Genomic DNA, 20,043 nt, shown 5'->3' on the forward strand with positions numbered 1-20,043 from the left:
TAATCAAAGACCAGAGTAAGTTCAATTGTAATATACACAAATGAAGACATTTCTTTGGAACAGAACACAGAAAATCACATGTAACACTCTGAATGAACTCTCTTGTCACATCGGTAAATTATGGCAAATCTCCCCTCATGGCACCACCCTGGAATAAGGCCAAAGTAATTTACTGCTGGCAAAGCTTTACCTTGCCCTGAAACCTCTGGTCTGACATTTAAACTTCCCGATAGCAACTATGCATGCACAAATCACTCCCTTCCCAGTCACACACACAAAATATTTTTCATTCTTTGGAAGGGAAAGTCACTCCTATTAGTCCATACTGAGCATGAAGGTCAATAAACTACCATCATATTTTTCATAAAAAAATATCTTCTGGACTTCAGTGGGAACTGAGTAAATGGAATAATAATAGTACTTGCACTTAAGATATCCAGTATCTGTATCAATTGCATTTTTCAGAAAGATCATCATGAAGCAGATTTATTAAAGTGTGCAAGACAGCACCACAAATACTGGTCTCCACGCTCCACTGGGAGATAAATTAAATGATCCAAAAGACGTTAGATGATTTTATTTTCTACAGCAGTGGTGCAAAAAACCCCCCAACTTTGGCAGAAATGGAGGACTGTAAACCCTTACTTAGACAGTGTAATGCTCTGATACTTTCCCTGACTGGATCCTTCTAACTTTTATCTACTTACACCGTAAGTAAGTATCCTTGATACTGCCTCTGTACTGGACAGGAAAACAACAGCAATCAGGAAAGCAGAAGAAAAAAAGCTATAAAGCAGGGAAAGCAGTAGTGCTACCACCGTCAAACAACTTTTTCTTTCTGGTTTCCATAGAAATTTACTTGACCTTGGTTTCAAGAGCTATGAGGTATTAAGGCTTGGGAAAACAACTTCAGATAATTGAATAAAATGTGATTTCAGATAGACACATGAAAGTGATCTAGTCCAAGTAGCTTTGAAAAGGTTTTCACCAACACGCAGGAGCCAACTATTACCCAGATCTCATCATACACCCAAATGATGTGTTCCTTTGTACCCTGAAAAATTAAATATCTGAGATATTTCCAAAACTTATGTATGCTATTGAACAGGAATATTGTAATTTCAAACTAATGTAAAGTACTGGAGAATTAAAAACAATTTTAAATTTTGTTCAGAAAATGCGGGGTTTCATTGTTTACAAGGTTCTAGGGTTACGTCATCACTTTTTCATAACAAGCAAGCAAATCCCAGAAAGCCTGATAATGTATTTTACTTCAGAATTTATTAGTACAGAAAACTGACAGCTTCTAACTACTGCACAATATAATCTAAGAAAAATATGTATTGCATTATATTTCAGGCTTAATCCTCCAGACTCTGTTCTTCAAAAGTTAATTTTGCTGTTATGAAATCAAACTTTCTGAAACAATGCACAGTATGCAAGGGAGAAATGTTTACACTGCACACATTGAGAAGACAAATTGACAAATGCAGTAAAGTGCAATCTGCAGCTATTTACCTTTATCAGGAAAGAGTAATGAAAGCTACAAATACGTATTTTTGAGAATACTAAATAATATACTGTCTACATGAACTTTCAAATGTGCAGACTCTAGTCAGCAGCGTGGAAAAACGTTACTTCATGGCCCAATATTTTTTAATGGACTAAAACTATTGAATGACATAAAGATGAGCTCATTTTTGGCTCAATATTAAATTTTTCTCTGTGCAGTGGCATCTTGCACAGTTTGCATCTCTGGCCTCACTGCTTTAACTGTATATGCAAATAATTTGATGGATATGAACATTTCCACTAAGTTCAGAAGTATTATTCATAGATACAAAATCAAGCACACACATACACACATATTCAAAATATAAACAGGTCGAAAGTTCCAGGACATGATTTTCATTGTAGTGCTTGCTGGTACTTAATAGAAATCACATGTAAGAACACAGCTGTATTTAGCAATATCTTTTCTGTAATGATTGAGAGCTGTGGCTCTGAAGCCAAACACAACAATTATATTGTCTGCCTTATCCTTTTATTTTAAGAAAAGGAATATTCTTTTACTGAGATCAGTTGCTTTCACGTGAGTAAAGAATACCATATATGAAAAAAACCCAAACAGTCTATATATAATGATACTATGAGGTGAAATAATTCCTCTTTTCCAAAGTAATTTGTTCTAATGTTTCACTGTTCACACTCTCAGAATTGTGGTTTTTAGTTCACATGTGAATCTGTATGGTTTTATTCTCCAGTTTTTGATTCTTATGCTATCTTTTATGTTTTACCATTCACACACTTAAAGAGCAGTGATTTTCTAGCCAATAAATAATGAAGCTGTTGACTAGTACTGAATCTAGTGCTGCTGCCGGAAAAAATGTTGGTAGGGAAATTTGCATTCAATGCTGATCCTCCATTGACAGGTAATACGTCTGAAGATCTATCAGTCAGCATGTGAATTTGAAATCCATGTGATTACCTACTGTCCTAAAGCACTGTTTTTATTGTGAATTCCACAGAGTACCATGCAAGAAGTTCCATAAAAGTCTGTGCTGCTACCTTAAAAAAATAAACATATGATTCCTTCAAAAGATGTTTTAAAAATAGTTTCATGATGGACAGAGGTGTTCTGTGAAAAAATTCTGACTGGCATTAATTAGCCTCCTTCTTCTAAATCCCGTTTAAATCAATTATCACTTTATTTTATATTAGGTTATTATAAAAGTTAATAAATTTCCTATTATCTTGGGTTATTATTAAAATTAATCAATCTGCAGTTACACAGGTCACTGCGATTCCCCTTTGTAATGCTGATTAAACTTTAGCACTCTTCTAGCTTCTGGAACAATCTTAGCCTCCGTATTTCAGTGCACGTAGCTCATTTAGCCTACCATTCAGTTTTGGTACTCTGGACTCCACTGCCTGATGGGATCTAGGAACTCTACAGAACAATTATTTCAGCTTTCCTCTTCTTCGGTTCCCTTATAGGATGCTACACCTCTTTAATAACTTCCAATTATAGACTGTGCAAAGTTAAAAACTTAATGTTTATGTAGCAAGACTGACAAAATTACCTATAGTGTCTTCTATGGTTTTTATGATTTCCTATTAATCTGCAAAATACTAGTCATGTGGTAAAAGCTAATCCAAAATTCAACTGCTCCTTTAGACTGTTTTTGTGGGTTTTTTTTAAGAAAAAATGTTAACCTGAGACTGTAATTTTTAGAGGTAAATCATCAAAGCACTGAATTGTTACGCAGTTAACACTGAATAAGGTCAAAAATTTCTACTGTCTCTTTTGTCCTACATGTCTTTAGAAGAACGAAAATTAAAAATAAATAACAAATCTGCCTCTGATTTCCACTATTCCCCAGTTCCATGCAAGAAAAATCACCTTACTAACAGATTTCAATCTGGTACTAACCATACTTCATGAAAACATAAGAAATAAGAAGATTCTATCTAGAAATTGCTTCTGAAAGTGCATTTTTGAGCTAAAGCTCACCCACCCAATGAAACAGTAACTAGTTCTACTGGTCTGGAGATTTCTACTACTTTTCTAAAGATGCTTGAAGTACTAGCTCAGAAAACAAGTAGATATCCACTACTTACAAACACACATCAGATTACGACCAACCGAACAAAGATGCATGTGCTTTGCAGCAAATCTTTTGTACCTGTCATTCTCGAGACCACATAAAGAATGATCAATGTATATATAACTTCCCTACAATGAACAATCTTTTTAATACAATACTTAGACCAGACTGAATCACCAACACATTTTACTGTGTGCTCCAACTGCAAAATGTTTATGAACAGAGTAAATGTACCCATTGAAAAACATGTGCCAAAACAGTTACGTGGGTATTAAAATTCTTTACTCTGAATAGATAATCAAATCCCAATCTGTCCTAATTTGCTATACAGGCCAAAATTGGTCAGGCTTTAACATACAGAATCTATCTCAATACAGTCATGTTATCAACCAACCAATTTACAAATGCACTAGGTCCCCGAGTCTCCCCCTGACAACTGATGTGTCAGTATTGCTGAGAATCAGCTGGCACGGGAACAGAAATTCAGCTTTTCCTATGCAACCAGTCTAGAAGCTCAGGCTGATTTGGCTTCCTGAAATGCAGGGCCGCTGGTGCTAGGCCATTTTTTAATTTCTTAGCCCATTTTCTTAGTTCTGCCCAGGCTGAGGGAGGAGACCCTCTAGACGTCCTCCATCCTAAAGACACAAACAGCTCAGTCCTTAACAATAGCTTTCTGAATCCGAGTAATTATTCAAGGCCTAATATCTTAACAGAAAGATAGAATGAAAGATATTACAGCAATGTATTGAAAGAGCATTAAAGAACCTTTTATAGCAGGAATTATTTTCAACGTAGCTGAAATACAGTGCATACTAAGATTGATTAAAAAAAACCACCCTAACAAACCTTTCTCATTCATCTGCACAGCAAACCTGAAAACAACAGTATCTCAGCATTTCTTAGCCAAGTCTCCCTACTGGTATTTCATCTTCCTCCCTTCTGCCAGCCCTGACTCCTGCTGCTGCTTTGCCCCTCATCGTTAGCATCTGCGTACCCTGGTAGCACTTTCCCTACCGTACCTAATGTAGCCAGGGCAGACAGCTTCAGCGTGTAATGTGTGTTCCTCAGAGAATGTGAGTGTGGACCTCATGCATTGTGAAAGTCTGTAGATTAAAACAACTGAGCAAGCAAGAAGTCTATTTGAAGCCTCTGGACCAAATTTTTGTTTGAACTCAAATGGTTTTAAAAGAAGACTGCTGAAGCCTAGTATCAGACTCCCCCAAGAGAGTCCAGCATTCACTGACACCAGGATGAAACCTTATTTATGTGGTTGTTAACAATTATTAATTATTTTTTTAAACAAAAAGGCAAAACTGAGTAATCTGATTTCAAGTTTTTGAACTAACACCACTGCCTGTCAGGAAGGTACTTTAGCAAGTGCTGCAAAAAACCTTTAGAGACAGCTACCTAACTAAAGAAGGAAATAATTTATAAAAGTAAAGCAAATATTACCATAAAGCAATAGAAAGCTCACCCAATCGGGGATCAAAGAGAAGTTTACTTCCACATTAACCAGCTTAAATCTTAAATATTGGACACGTGCATACTGCTTTCAGGTCACCTACAGATCAATAAGAGATCTGATGCAGAAAAGGTTTTGCAAACCATTTCAAACAACAAATGAACTCAAGAAAATAAGGGTCAGAAGTAATACAAGAACAGAAAAGACTACATTCAAAAAATGTCATTCAACATTACTTTGTCATTTAGAGAATTAAATGTATTCCAACATTTTCAACATTATACCTGAATTCTGTACTACTTACACCATGCAACTGACTCCAACTGCTACTTCTTAAGTACTTTTAAGATTAACAAGTGGACTTAATGCCAAATGTTTTAAGAGTGCCCAAATGCGGAACAGAAGATTGAGAATTCATATGCCTTTGATAACTTGTCCTAAGATCTAGATTACATTCCCTCCTTTGCCTCCTTTGTGACCTTGTGATGAAGTTCTACTCATCTCCCCATATTTCACTTTACCTTTAGTAAGAAAAGCAATCATTTTTGTTTTCCTCTACTGTTAGTCTATCCTTTATCTTGGGATATAATTTTCAAAGGCACAAAGGCCAATCAGAAAAGTATCTTCAACTGAAAGCCAATTCAGCTTAACACCTTTCTTTACCTGTATCTGAAAATCTCCTTCATGCTTGAAGTGCTGTACAATCAGAATTGGAATCTGTACTAATTTGAAACTGTTATATCATCATCAATACTAAATTATACAAAATACTCATTTTTGGTGGAGGAGACCGAAGATAGCCTTAAAATGTTACTGCATGATGCAAAAGCAATGATCCAGAGGATGCTCTGGCTAATTAACAAGCTCTAGTCTCAGACCTGGAATGATAATACTGATGAAAACACTGACAAGCATTTCACGAAAAGACTCTTGTTGGGCTGGTGCTCTATAGGAAACAGAGGAGGAAGAAAAAAATATATCTAGGGAAAAAATCATAAAGATCTGAGTGCATGCAGTCAGAAATGTTGTTACAGACAAAAATCTTAAGGGTCAGTGTAAGTAATCATGCTGGTATAGTTGATACAGGTAGCTCCTGATCTCAAAAGGGGGATAGCCAAGGCAGCGTATCACACAGAGAAGCGAGGGCTGTATCACTGCTTTTTTCAGCAAGGAACACATCCCTGTTGCTGCAAGAAAGCACTGGCTAATGGTTGCCACCAAGACAGATGCAGTGCAATTCTTTCAGGACAATATGGGAACACCACGGATGTGCTGAATTAATCTACCACAGAAGTTTTCAGGATTTCCAGCAGAATCCTAGGATCTGCGTTCATGCTGTCTAAGATTCAGAGACTACTTAAATATTTATGTATTTAGCTTGGTAGTCTTTCAGCAAAATTACAGTAATTGGAAGGTATTTTACTCAATAACAATGGGATTCAGTTAACATACCTTAGCAGTTAATTACCAAGGACTATACGGTACTCCCTGAAGTAAAATAAAATACTAAAAAAAAAAAACAACCCAAAACAAAAAACAAAAAAACCAAACTCAATGTCAGAGAGTACTTTGGGAAAAAAGCACCAAGTCTGCTGGAAATCGAGACTTCTGTAGTAGCAGAATAACCTCAAATATTTCCCACATTTTATCCCACTTTTACGTAAGTGTGGCTGCGCTACTCCTCATATAATTCCTCTCAGTGTACATTAGTTTATAGGAAACCAGAATAAGGACCAAAATATTTACACTAAAGCCCAAGGCAAAGTGTGATCTTTGTGGAGCATAAACACATTGCCTCAATTAAAGGTCATGTATGAGCTCTCCTCCTTTCACACAGTGTTACAGCTCTTTTTTTAGAAGGTCATAGATAGGCCATGAGTTAAAAGAATATTTTGCCTTGAGCTACTGCATTGCTTAGTATAAGCAGTGCTGCACAACCCTCTAACGATACATCTGCATGGAAGAATGCTGCACAGTACTTGTGCCTGCTTTGACAGAGAAGTACGGGATGTCAGAAAGAAGAAACAATCAGAGAAGTTATGATTGTTTATTTACCACTTTCTTTTAAAAGAGGGTTTACATACTAGAGCATCAAGCTCAGATGTCAGCAGGCCTACAAGCTGCTTTGGGAACGCTAGAATGAACAGACGCTGCCAGAGCAGAAGCAAGACTGCTCAGCAGAGTAGGCAAGAGTGAATTTTTCTACCTTAAGGACTCTTATCTTCATCATTAGGGCCGCAAAATTCAATTAACGGACTAAATAAGAAATTTAAAATACAAAGTGAGGATGAGCTTTTCAGGCCACACCTCTGATTTAAAGCAAGTAATCCTCGTATTAGGGGAGAATCACCAACCTCCCCCTTGCTCAGGAAAGTGCTGGCAAAGTGCCACCCTAACATTATCTGCTCAACCATTTGTCTCCTTCCTCTATGCCTTAATACAACCTTATAACTTCCTTTGTTTTCAGGAAAAACATCTTCCCGCCACACCAATGAAGTACTGAAACACTCTAACCTGCACTTCCAGATGCTGTGTAGACAAATCAACTTATATGGACAAGTACTGCCCTTGCATTGATGTAACCTGACCTGTTCAGATAATACACTACTATTCTGTTTTGTAAGAATCAGATTTTGAGACTTGTAAAAAAAAAAAAAAAAAAAAAAGGAAATACAAAAAAAAACTTGAGTGTTCATACAGAGATACTTCTTCTACCTGACACTTGCAGAGATGGTAAAAAAAAAAAAAAAGGTGTGGGGGAGTGTGTATGTGGTGCCAGACAGCAACACACATGTATGGCATAAATACAACAGTCAAGAATGAACATCACACAGGTCAATATGCTATTATTTTCTTTGAAGCAAAAAAATGAGTTGGTGACCTAAAATTACAAGCTGCCATATGGACTTGCCAGAACTCTTGAACTGATTAATTCTGCACACAATAATTTAAAGTACCTGATAAAGAAACTGAATTGGGCTGCCCTGCTATGATATTATGTATTTCTTGCTTTGATTACCTGCCATTCAGGATCTCTCTATCACTCTTCTCTCTTCAAAAAGACATGCTACTACACTTGTTTCCACCACGACAGTTCTTCTTAACTTAAAATACCCACACACATCACCTACCTTATCTGACTTTTGTCTCACGTGTTCATGTGTAGGGTGAAAGAGTAATTCAGGAGAAAAACCATGAAGTTAAACCCAAGCATTTAAGTACCCCTTAAGAATGGTAAAAAGAGAGATGAATAACATTGGAATTAATTCTAATAAAGTGTAGGTGATACCCATCTTAGCCTTTTCTTTCTTGAAAAAAATGGATTACTTTCATCACTCACAAGATAACTAGTGTCACCTGTCTGTCTGTCTAGCTAATACCAAAGAGAACCAGTTTTTGATGAGCAAGCAGGATCAGATGCCTTCAGTAGCTCTGCCAACATGAATGTAATGCTTTTTTCATGGAGAACACAAGCCATATTTTTTAGTGCTGAAGCAGAAAACTCCGTCATTTTACAGGGAAATAAACCAGAAGCCAAGACCCAATTCTTTCCTGTCTTATAACAGTATAAATCAGGGAAAATATACTGAAATCACTACGGTTACGGCAGTTTATAGGAATACAAGTGAAATTAGAATTCCAGCCTCAACCTGTTCTCCATTATAAGAACAATGAGACTGAAAAAACCCACAAGTGCAAACAGAAGGCCATTTTGCAGAATAAATGAAATATGCCCCAGAATTGTGAAACTAACATCTAGGCACTAATGTTTTTAAAAAAGGTCTAAAGAGAATCAAAACAAAAATTGAGATGTACACATGGGTAAGAATTAAAAAAAGCATGATAAACAAGAAGTTCAGATGAGAAAAGGCATTTGGATTAGATGTGCTGTTCTGAGATTAATTAAGCTTAGTTTATTAACATGCTTTTGGTTTCAGGTTCACTCACTAGTCAGCTACTTTGGTTTACAAAGCTATATTCCAAATACCCTTTGCTCTGAAGAGGCATTAAATCACTGGATAACAAATCAGGATACTGTTTTTAAAAGGAATACATGCATACAACAAACAAAAGCAAGATACCTATTTCTACTCTTGGGGTTTTTTTCTGATTAGCCTCTCTGTCAAGTCACTTTGACTTAGGAATATTCTCCTGCTGTTTTAGGTCATTGTAAAATATTAGTTGAAGTTCAATGAGCCTCAAGAGGTAGACTTTGGCAAAAAACAGGATTTAACAGAGACTTCACTTGCTTGTCCAAGATATCAATTATTTTAAACACTAAATTTCATACCGATTTTGAGAAAGATGTATCAATTCCTTGAAGCTGATATTCACTGATTAAAGTGTGTAATTTTCTTTTGTATATAATGATAACTTTTGTTCAGCACATAAAAAGACTGTCCCAAAAAACAATAAAGATCACCAGTGGAAGAACGGGAAAAGAAAGATTAATTTTAAACTGTGATGACTTCAACAGATGAAGAAAATTTTCTAAACAGTAGTGTGATACAAAACAAGCACAGATCACATGAGAAAGCTGTAGAATCTTGTAGACTGAAAACTGAAACACATCAGAAAGACTTATTTTTGCAGTAGGATGAAGAATTGCATCAAGTGATTGCTTGAAGTCCTTAACAGTTTTGGTTTTGTATCATCAACGTGCTTTACATAGCCATTTGTATGTGCATTTTACCTAATCACACCTTACGTTTGAAATCTGTAAAATACAATTCTCATTTCCTTTATAGAAAAAAAAAAGAAAAAAAAAAGAAAAAAAAAAGAAAAAAAAAGAAAAAAACAAACTAAGCAAACTACATCTTCGTGTTTCATTTACAACAATAATCCATTAATTTGCAGGGAGAAAAAGATTTTATGCCATTAGTTTTTCCCCAATTCCTCAGAGCCACAAAGAAGTATCTACAGCAATATAATTGGTTCCAAAGCACCCTCAATTCTGAACATTCAGTTCCATTTTAGCTGTGCAGGCAACTGTTTTACAAGCTTACTTGAAGATATATTTTTAAGTAAGATTCACGACACTTTTGTGGCGTTTGGAGTTATTAAATATTTTGATAGACAACTGCAAATAACCACCACTACTTGTTTTAAATGAAAATCTACTCATTACACAAAGCTCGATAAGCAGACCAAATGCAGCAAACAAAATGCAAACAATAGCATATACCACACAAGACAAGCTTTTAAAAAATAATGAATCTACGACCAAATAAGATGTTTTAGAGTTAGCGTGAAAGAGAGAAATTTAAAACATGATACCACTATGGAGTTCATGTACGCTAGCTACTGTATCAGCTTATCCTATATAACATTCTATTCTCTTGTTCATAAGTTATTACTTGGTAGACTACAGCTTTATTGTTTCAGAGTTAAAATGACCTTAAATTTTCCTCTCATCCTAGTGCCAACATGAAAGAATAAAACAACTTAAAGTATTTTTGTATTAATTTTTGTATGGTGCGTGGTAGCCTAAATTACTACTTCTTTCATGAATTTCACCCTCCTTAATTTTGTGAAAAAGTATGAAATAAAAATGTGCTAAACTTAGACGTTTTTAAAAAGGTATACTTGACACTTGTCCATTTCATGAAAGAAGCTTTAAAAGATATTTGAGTATTACTAATATTTCAGAACATATATTTACTAAATAACTATCAGTGGAAGAAAATGTGGATAAACTAAGGATAACTTTGCCACAGATTTTTAGACATATTTTTGGATTCCAGACTGCATTAACCAAAATTAGAAGGTGATCCTGAAAATTATAGATAATCAGAATGTAGCAAATCCCAGTGTCACAGACACTGGTAATGTATGAAACAGCAGGAAGACCATCTAAATCTCTATTCACACAAACCCATGAGTTGTTTATTAATCTTCAAAATAAATATTGTTTTTCTTTTCTGTTCAGACACAGAATCCAACTATTTTCTAGGAATGCTCAAAAGCCTATGGAAAACCAAAATCAATAGCAATAAATTAGAACTTGATCTGCAGCTTCTTATAAATCTTTACAACTTAAATTGAATGTGATCATTCTCATGTCAGAGAAAAAAAAATGAACATGTTTAAACTGCGAGGAAGCTAGTGTCCAACTTGATTTTGTGTGTGTGTGTTTTTGGAAGATTCCCTTCTTCTAATGCCATATTTCCTGTTGAAGACAGAACATGCAGCCTTCTTCAAGTAATTATACAATAATATATCAAATCAAGACTGAGACATGGTACAAAGTTAAGTTGTTAGTATCTCTCCTAAATGTTAGAAGACTCTTCTTGGAAGAGAGCCTAAGCATTAAAGTCTTAAAATAGATGGCTACAAAACAGGTTTTGAAATCACCTTCAAGGCTCTGTCAAGAGGCAAGGCTTTGAACTGGACGACCTTTTACCTGCCCAAAGAAAGCTTCCTGCAGAAACTTCAAGAAAACATTTCCTGGCTTTTTTCTTTTCCTGACATCACAGATTATCAGCTGTAAAATTCTTCCCTGTTATAGTCAGTGAATTCTCATTCTGTGTGCACTTGAAGACAGGAGTAGCAATATTATGGGAATTATGCTCCTTTGACTCATTAAACGAAAATGCATCTCAACTACATTACTGATTAAAACCTCATGAATAATTTGGAAAATACAGAGATTTTTCACATATATTTGATTAGTTTGAAATTGCTTCTGCAATTCTCTGGTAATTCAAATTTCCAGTTTATGAAGTGTCCTGATAACCTCCATTCTAGCTCTGTTTAGTAGTTTTTCACACTGGACAAGACATCACCAGCAGAATATTCTGGTGGTGAACAGATGAATTGGACATGCAAAATTAATGAACAGGGAACCCTTAGAATAGTTCAAGTGATGCTTATGATTATTCAAGCTATGACAGCTTTAAATGAATTTTAGATGAATAAATTTTGAATCACTATATACCATTCCCTTTTTATTTTGCATGCATTGTTTAACATCACAAACTTTGGGAGTGTAGGATTCATTGAAGGCTTTTACTAAGTTCTTCCCAACAACGGTGCCTAAATTTAATACGTAAGATTATTTTTTTTTTTCTCCTATGGATGACTGGCACTGAACTGGTCAGATGTTTTTCTTGTTTGTTTGGAGTATGTTTTGGTTTGGCTTTTTTTTTTTTTTAATGTAGTTATTTCTTACATGTTTATGCCTATAGAATAGACAGAAATATTAATTTAATGGCATTTAAAAAATCAGATTATTGTTTTCACATACACGAAATGTAACCGCACTAACACTGAAATTAAAGGGACACTTTGGGTGATAGATTTACAAGGTTAAGATGTAAACACTCCTGGGTACTAAAACACAGGCAGGCAGCCAAAACATAACAATCACTGTAAGTTTAAGGTGATTTCTAAACCATTCAGATTATAACTTTGTTACTTCAGTCTATTTCAAATGTAATTCCATTTCATATATAAGTGAACAATCAAGCACTAAATGAAGCCAGCTCATTACGAGTTCAGAAAGACACGGCTGCTAAACTGACACATGCACAGCAACCGGACTTCCTGAGCACGTCTGACAGATCCCGCAGGACACGCTGGTGAATCTGAACACTCAAACATATGTAAGCGTCCTCCTCTATGCATGCATGACATGGGCCCATGTTGGAAGAGAACTTCCAACCTCAAAACCTATCACTGTGAGCAGGAACTCCATGATGTTTACTGTGCCTATTTCCCAGTGGTGCTCAGGTCAATGTTTTCAAGTTAGGTATGAGTTTAGTATTCTACAGACCTATTTTTACTCTTCCTATGAGAAATACTTAAAAAAACACAAAACCCAAACATCAAAAAAACCCCATCCCAGGTTTCTACAAATCTATTTTCCTTCCATTCCTCTGACTTCTCAATATGTGACCTGGTTTGGAAATATGAAATAGCGCACAATTTTATGATAAAATATACTGGTAAATCACACAAAAGTCACAGTGCTTCACAAAACATTTTCATGCTTGTCTAAAGAATAATCACAGCTAGAAGACATGCTGAGAGAGTGTGTCAAAGAGCACTCAAAAGCTGCCCATTCTCAGAATATGAGGTTAGCACACTTAGAAAGGTCATCTTACTATCAAAACCCCAGGTATTTAATACTTTTGGCCAGCTTAAATATCTATCAAATTACTTAAAATATTTCACCTTTTTATTATATGACAAATAAATGGTCTGCTTTTCATTACTGAGATGCATTTTTTTCCACACTGATCTGCAAACTAGAAAGTGTGTTGTGCTGCACAAGATTTTAATTATTAACACAAAAGGAACATATTGTTGTAACTGTTGTAAAACAAATGACAGAATGTAGGCTAATTCTAATTTCATTTTGTATTAATGTGTTGTAGATTCTGATTTAAAGATATTTTTTTTTCTGGTTATTTTACCCTACACTTCATTTTTGCTCATGCATCTCTTTCCCACGTGCAGTTTGTGTGGTACAGCTTACAGATACTAAGACAACTTCATTCAAGAACATAGTTAATAATGACTAGGAAAAAATTGAAGCTTTTCAATAATTTGTGTTTATGTAGACAATGTAAAATATCCTGTCAATCTATCATCTTTCATAAGAACTAGTTTACTTTTAAGCACTCTACATGAAAGGTTTTCTATTGGTAAGAAAATGTCTGCCTATCAACACAAAAAAAGTCCATTCCGAAGGGACATAACTAGGAGCAACTAGATGAAATTATGCAAAGGAATATTTAAACAGCATTGAAGTCAACTTTCCTAATATTATAGACTGGGTAAAGTCTCTGGGAGGAAAAGACAATCCCATTACATAGTACAGATTATTACATTAGACAGTTTTAATCAGATCAGACAATAGAAGCCTGGAACCAAAAAAAGTTCTACAGCAGGTAAGGAATTACTGAAATCTCCCATAATCCAGCACTACATTTAAAGATAATAAAACATCCATAGTTCTTCAATTTTATCTACAATGGCTATCAAAGTTGACATTTATGTTTCAAAACAAACAAAAAACCTGCCGAACATATACATAATTTATGTTTTTAGCAGAAGAACTTAAAATCTGAATTTCATAAAGATAGGGAAGGACATGGAAGGAGAAAGCATGATACGTTAGAAACAAAGACTTCTGGCAGACGTCTAATAAGATCACAGCATAAAAACTAGTTCACTTGCATTCTTCCTTGCTAACAAAACTTTTTTCCCCCACGGTTAACAGCAATAATATTTTTATAATATCAAAATGTATGAGTAAGTTTACATGAATACCCATTGTCTGAATCAGCATTTATTTATTAAATTTGTTTAAATTAAAAGTGAAAAAATATGCAACAGTGGAAAAAGCAACATTTTATCAAAATGGAAGCGTTGTTAGCAAATGCAAAGTACCTGCTTCAACTATAAAAATCAAATCCACCGTTAAATGCAATTTTGCTTTTCACACTGGAGAAGCAGCATCTTAATGACTTTAATAATGCTGGTAATGAAGTATTGTCTATATTAGCAGCATCTTTTTAATGTAGTTATGAATCTCTGAGACAGGAGTAAAACAGCATAAACTTCCGATTCTCAAGAGATTTTCTTTTATTTTCAACACAAACACATAAAGTAACAGCAGCAATCAATTGTAACACTAAAAGCAATAATAGGTAAAGACTGAAAAATCATGGGGAATCTATAATCTTTTGTTATATGACATACAACAAGTAATTAAAATAATATTTAATGCTTTTTTTCCTCTTTATAACCTACTAATATATGAGTCTTGGAGATCTGTTATTAAACGCTAAAGGTAAAACAAAATAAATGAGAAACACATAGAAGTCGGAAGAAAATAAGCTGGGCTTAATGTAAGGGCTTTTTTAAAAAAATCAACAAATAACAATAGTAACAAGCATCTATACAGAAATTTATCTTTGGTTCTAGTTCAAAAAGAAAAATAGTTTTCTGTCAATGACACCACCTTTAAATGTAAAGATGTTCTATACCTTTTACTCTATTAATAGAAACAAATACTGATAAATAGTGTGGAACAATAGTTGGTACAGTCATTCCTAATGTTCAACTCATTATTCGATAAATACTATGGAACAAGAGTTGGTACAGCTTTAAATGGTTCTTTAAGAGAAAGGAGCGGTAGGTTTTCCTGTGTTCAGCAATAACAGCAGACAGGGAGTCTGATCAGCAGCGGTCATATAATCAGTTGAAAGAAAACAGCAATGAACTTATGTTTCATAATAACTTTTTTACTTGTGAAATGTTAATTATATAAAAAATCATTAATGGCCTTATTTACAGAGAATGAATGCCAGCATCAAACGAACCCAATTTACCAATGACACTCTGCCAATGAAGCTGATTCGCTAACTGAGCAAGCAAATTAACAATCATTTTTCCTTACAAAGTAATAGTAGGCAAAAATATAACTTGGCAGTACTTCCCCCTTGTTAATGTGGACACTAATTAACATAGTTATTTTACAAAGATTTGAATTAAATATGCCAAGGTCTCAGAATTGTTTGAATTCCTCTTTGCTTAATTAATCCAAATATTTGAATTAGCTTCTTCGTCTAATTTGGTGTTTCAACAAGTATCCCACTGAATCCCACTGATAGGCACATAAAATTATTATTTTCATACTGCTTGTGTAGCTTGCTTTTGAAACCTGTAACTAAAATAAAGATGTACTCCCTTTACATAAAATGTCTTTAAGAAGTCATGGTTTCTGTTAATTAGCCTGGCACTTATCCTATTCTCTGAATGACCACCAGATCTCAAATGTGAGACAGCTCGTAAGGTTTGTGATTTTTCTTTTATTGGTGTGTCCAGAATATTCACACGAGCTACATTCCAGCTATTTCTTCACAACTTTCCCCACAGTTTCCAGAAATTAATGAAGAAAAGCATTCTGGAAGCTGAAGTGATTAGCAAGTGTGACAAAAAAATATTTTAGAAAAGCCACGTTTACAATGCAGAAAGTAAACACTGTTGTATGCATTTGCCTATCTTAGTTTGCCATTTCTCCACAGGTCTCTTTGAGCTATGGTCCTTACAGCATTCATGGAGCGCTCTGCATTTAGCGTGATTTTGACTTGAGTTTTCTTTCACACGAAAACCTGCAGTTTTTCATTGTTTTCCCTTAAATGCTAACACTTAACCTTTGTAGACATTTATAACAAGTGTTAATTGTCCCTAGGAAAACATTCTTCCTCTGTTTTACTGAGATGGCATACCCACAATTTTAGCACAATGGCGAGCATTGAACAAAACGGAACTCTGTCCTAAGTGTGAATGGTGAGCAGACCATAGTATCGCCCTCCTCAAACACTGTTTTTTTTTTTTTTATTACTTACTCATACATTTTGATGTTATAAAAAATTGCAACATGTTTAGGAATAGGAGAAAATAATGCAAGCTGGTCCCTTTTGCTGTGGTCTAAAAATGGCAGTATGAGTTTTACCACGGAATCCAATAGTACAGTGCGGTATCTTCCATGTATCCATAAATTATGGGAAGTTCCTATCCAACTAAACAGGAATGGCTATTTTCTCTTTTCATTTCAAAATTGATTGATATTATGAATTCTAAATTCCTGTTTCACCTTCTTTTCTAACAAGCCTAATTTCAGAGAATTATTCTTACAAATTAAAATGACGCTTGTCTCTCAGTGGACTTCTTAAGCACTTTGCAATCTGTACCTGTTAACAAGAATCTGATGTGAACGGACTCAGAATTTCTTCAAGATGAGATGAGCTCCAAAATATCACATCTTACCCCATTTGCACTATCATAATTTTGATGTAATCTGTAATTACATTGTCTTCTTGGCAAGTGCTGGAAGTAGTATTGATATTCTTTATAAGTAGATCATTCTTCCAGAGAAAATCTTCTAGAGGCATGGCAAACTGTGAGTACCCATGGGAACAAATGAAGATCTGTGCTGGGCTGTTTCATCACTGTCAATACACTTGACATGAATTCAGAAATCCAGCTATCATTTGGAAGCAGCATTTCCTACAAATCTCTTTAATGCCACAAACTGTATAACCGTTGCATTAATTACAAATAATATCCTACAAAAAATAAAACTATACAGATTACCTTGCATGCATTTTGTCATTTTGTTTTTAAATGGGGCTTCAGGGTAAACATGTTGAATGGATACAATCTCAATAATAAAGCCTTAGCCACTAAAGAATCAGAGATGAGATGAAAGATGTTTACTGGGGAAAAAAAAAAAAAAAAAAAAAAGACAGACCTTCCAGTCATGATTTACTGACTGTTAAGTAATTAACTGGTGCAAGGCATGACTGCAAAGAGATGCTGTGTCCCTTCATTCTGCTGGATAGGATAAAATTTCTATTAGAACAAGAATTAAAAAAACCTTAATAAAGTGATAAATAGATAACAAAGAAAGGGTCTGATGCACAGCTGCAGACAGGTTACAGTTTTCAGATCACTGACATGGGTAACATTGTGAAGTCAAAGAAACAAAAAGAAAAAAACGAATAGCTCAAGGACTTAAATGTAATAAATTTGTTCCCTTAAACAGCAAATATATGTTTTCACAGAGATAGGACTGCAAACACTAACAGGTTAGCAAAAGGTTAGCTATCTTTCAGAATAGTATTGTTTGCAAATACAGCAGCTAAAACTTATAATAAACTTTTAATTGACATATCTGTAATGCCTGTAGACTCATATATGTAAATATATATACAATATAAACAATCTTTCACAAAGAAAAGCTTTTTTATCCCTTAAAAGAAATTATTTTGCATTTCATTTTTTCACAATACTTACACAGAATAAACCAAATCTTTTCCACGCAGAATTTACCACCTATTCACTGGACAGGGTAAGAGGTTAAAACATTGCTAAGAAGCAATTTGACTGATACCATTCTACTAACTTAGATGGACAACAATTGCCAACCAAGATCAGTCTTAAACTCCATTTCATTCAACATGCTACTTTAAGCAGTGTTTAGTACCAAATGCTTGAGAGGCAAGTCAACAAAAATCAGAATAACCTAATGGGTATTAGCTTGGCAAATTTATGGAAAAAAAACCCCCTAAAAAACATACTTTATGAAAGTAAATTTGAACTCCATTTTATGCATACTACTTTAAACTGTTTTTATCATTTCATATATACCTTATTATTTTAAATTCATTTTAATTATTAATAAATTGGGTACCTCAGAAATGGCAATGTCATTAGTTTAAAGTCTACGTGCACTTACACCAGCATAACTACAGAGTATTCTGTAGACTCATTACAAAGGTGTAGCTGAGCAGTGAACCTGACATACTTATTTAGACAGTATTTCTTATAGTAAGAGTAATACTCTCCCTGTGTGTCACATTACATCTGGTAAATATATAGTTTAAATGCAAATTGAGAAACAGTCTGGAAACATCAGATTAGGGAGAGAAAAATGTGCTTTGTGCTAAAGAATAAAAAATGTGTTACTTTAAAGTTGCCAAAAGGTGAAAAAGCTATAGGGCATGCAAGTACGGTAACACTTGGTATAATGAGCTGTTGAAATTAAGTTATCCTTTCTAACCTCTTAATACAGCTTGTAATTTTTAAAATAAAATTTACTGTGCTTACTTAGAAAAACCAGTTTATGTGTATTTGTGAGGTTAAAACACTTAAACAAAACAATGTCCACCTGTAGTTATCGAAAACCAGCCAGTGTCAAGGGGGTTAACCAGGTAACCTCATAAACTAGGTGTGAAAGAAAATACTTTATTTCTAACCTCTGCTGCCAGTTGCTGAAGAGAAGGGGATGCAACAGGGTGTAAAGTTGAGTTGCCTCTGACCGGATTATGGAGGCTAATGTAAGCCACAACATTTCTTTGAAGAACTCTCTTGAGATCCTACAACACAAGCAGAGAAATGGTTATTACTATGAATCATTATAATTAAGACCTGTTTTGTTCTTTCAGTTCCTTCTAGGGAAAAATTGCACCCTATGTTTTTGTCCTCTGTGATTCCCTAAGTATTACTTAACTACTACTTCTTACAATATGCTGTTAAGAACTTCAAAGGATATCTTAGTGTTATTTCTCTATACAGCAGAAGTTATAATTCCATTTCACACATCAACTCAACAAAATGCAAACAGGCCTGGGAGGAATTAAAAATGACTACAGTTGTAAGGCCAAAAATGAAAACATTACATACTGTGAAACAACATGATGGCCTTTTAAACTTACGCCTGACAGAAGACAAACTTCAAAAGCAATCACTATCAACAGTTAAATGTACTGAAATTTTTAGAAACCAAATTCAGATTTGAATTGCAAAACTTTCCCAGTGTTTTCACTTTATTATTTTTTAGACTACAAAAGTAGTATGTATAGACTGTTCAAATTATTAACTCATTTTAAAAAAGATCCCCTTTGCCTTCTCAGTAATGAGTTACTCTTTGCATGAAGTGGCTCTTTATATTGAACAGAAGGGGTGTAACACAATTACATCTGATGCAAAGCTGACTTGAAGTGGAACTAAACAAATTTTGCTTCCAGCCTGGATCTTTTCAATTTGATTTTTTCACCCCCTCTTGTTTTTGAAGAATAATCATGTTGGAAGTATGAACCTTCAATGAGAGCTAGCCACTTCTCACACATGATAAAAAAGCAATTAACTCTTCATTTTATCTACTGTTTTAATTCAGCAGCCATGAACCTCTCTGCTAGTGATTCCTTTACTAGCTGAAGTCCCCTATATTCATATATGATCAGCAATACTCTGATGGGGTATTTTCATTCAACAAGCTGATTTCTATTCTGTTGAAATTAAGAACCCAAGGAATTGTCTGTGTCAGAGTGTATCTAACTCCTTAGCACAAATACGTGAAAAGTGAACCAGCACTAGCTATGGAGACACTGAAATATTTATGTAATTAACGTAACCCATAGTACGATTCTCTTCAATCTGCTCTTGATTCAGTTCTCC

At 34.6% G+C, this 20,043-nt stretch overlaps 1 protein-coding gene across 8 annotated transcripts in view; it reads right to left on the reverse strand.

The window, feature by feature from the left end:
* The window catches only part of NAALADL2 (N-acetylated alpha-linked acidic dipeptidase like 2), a 504,178-nt gene that overhangs the window by 105,430 nt on the left and 378,705 nt on the right, over nucleotides 1-20,043 (reverse strand). For all 8 annotated transcript variants that reach the window (XM_055817254.1, XM_055817256.1, XM_055817257.1 and 5 more), the window contains one exon: nucleotides 18,843-18,962. In XM_055817254.1, the coding sequence (XP_055673229.1) occupies nucleotides 18,843-18,962 (120 nt within the window). The remainder of the gene's footprint in view (nucleotides 1-18,842; nucleotides 18,963-20,043) is intronic.

Source organism: Falco peregrinus, chromosome 12 (assembly GCF_023634155.1).
Source record: "Falco peregrinus isolate bFalPer1 chromosome 12, bFalPer1.pri, whole genome shotgun sequence".
In the NCBI taxonomy this organism is placed as follows: Eukaryota; Metazoa; Chordata; class Aves; order Falconiformes; family Falconidae; genus Falco; species Falco peregrinus.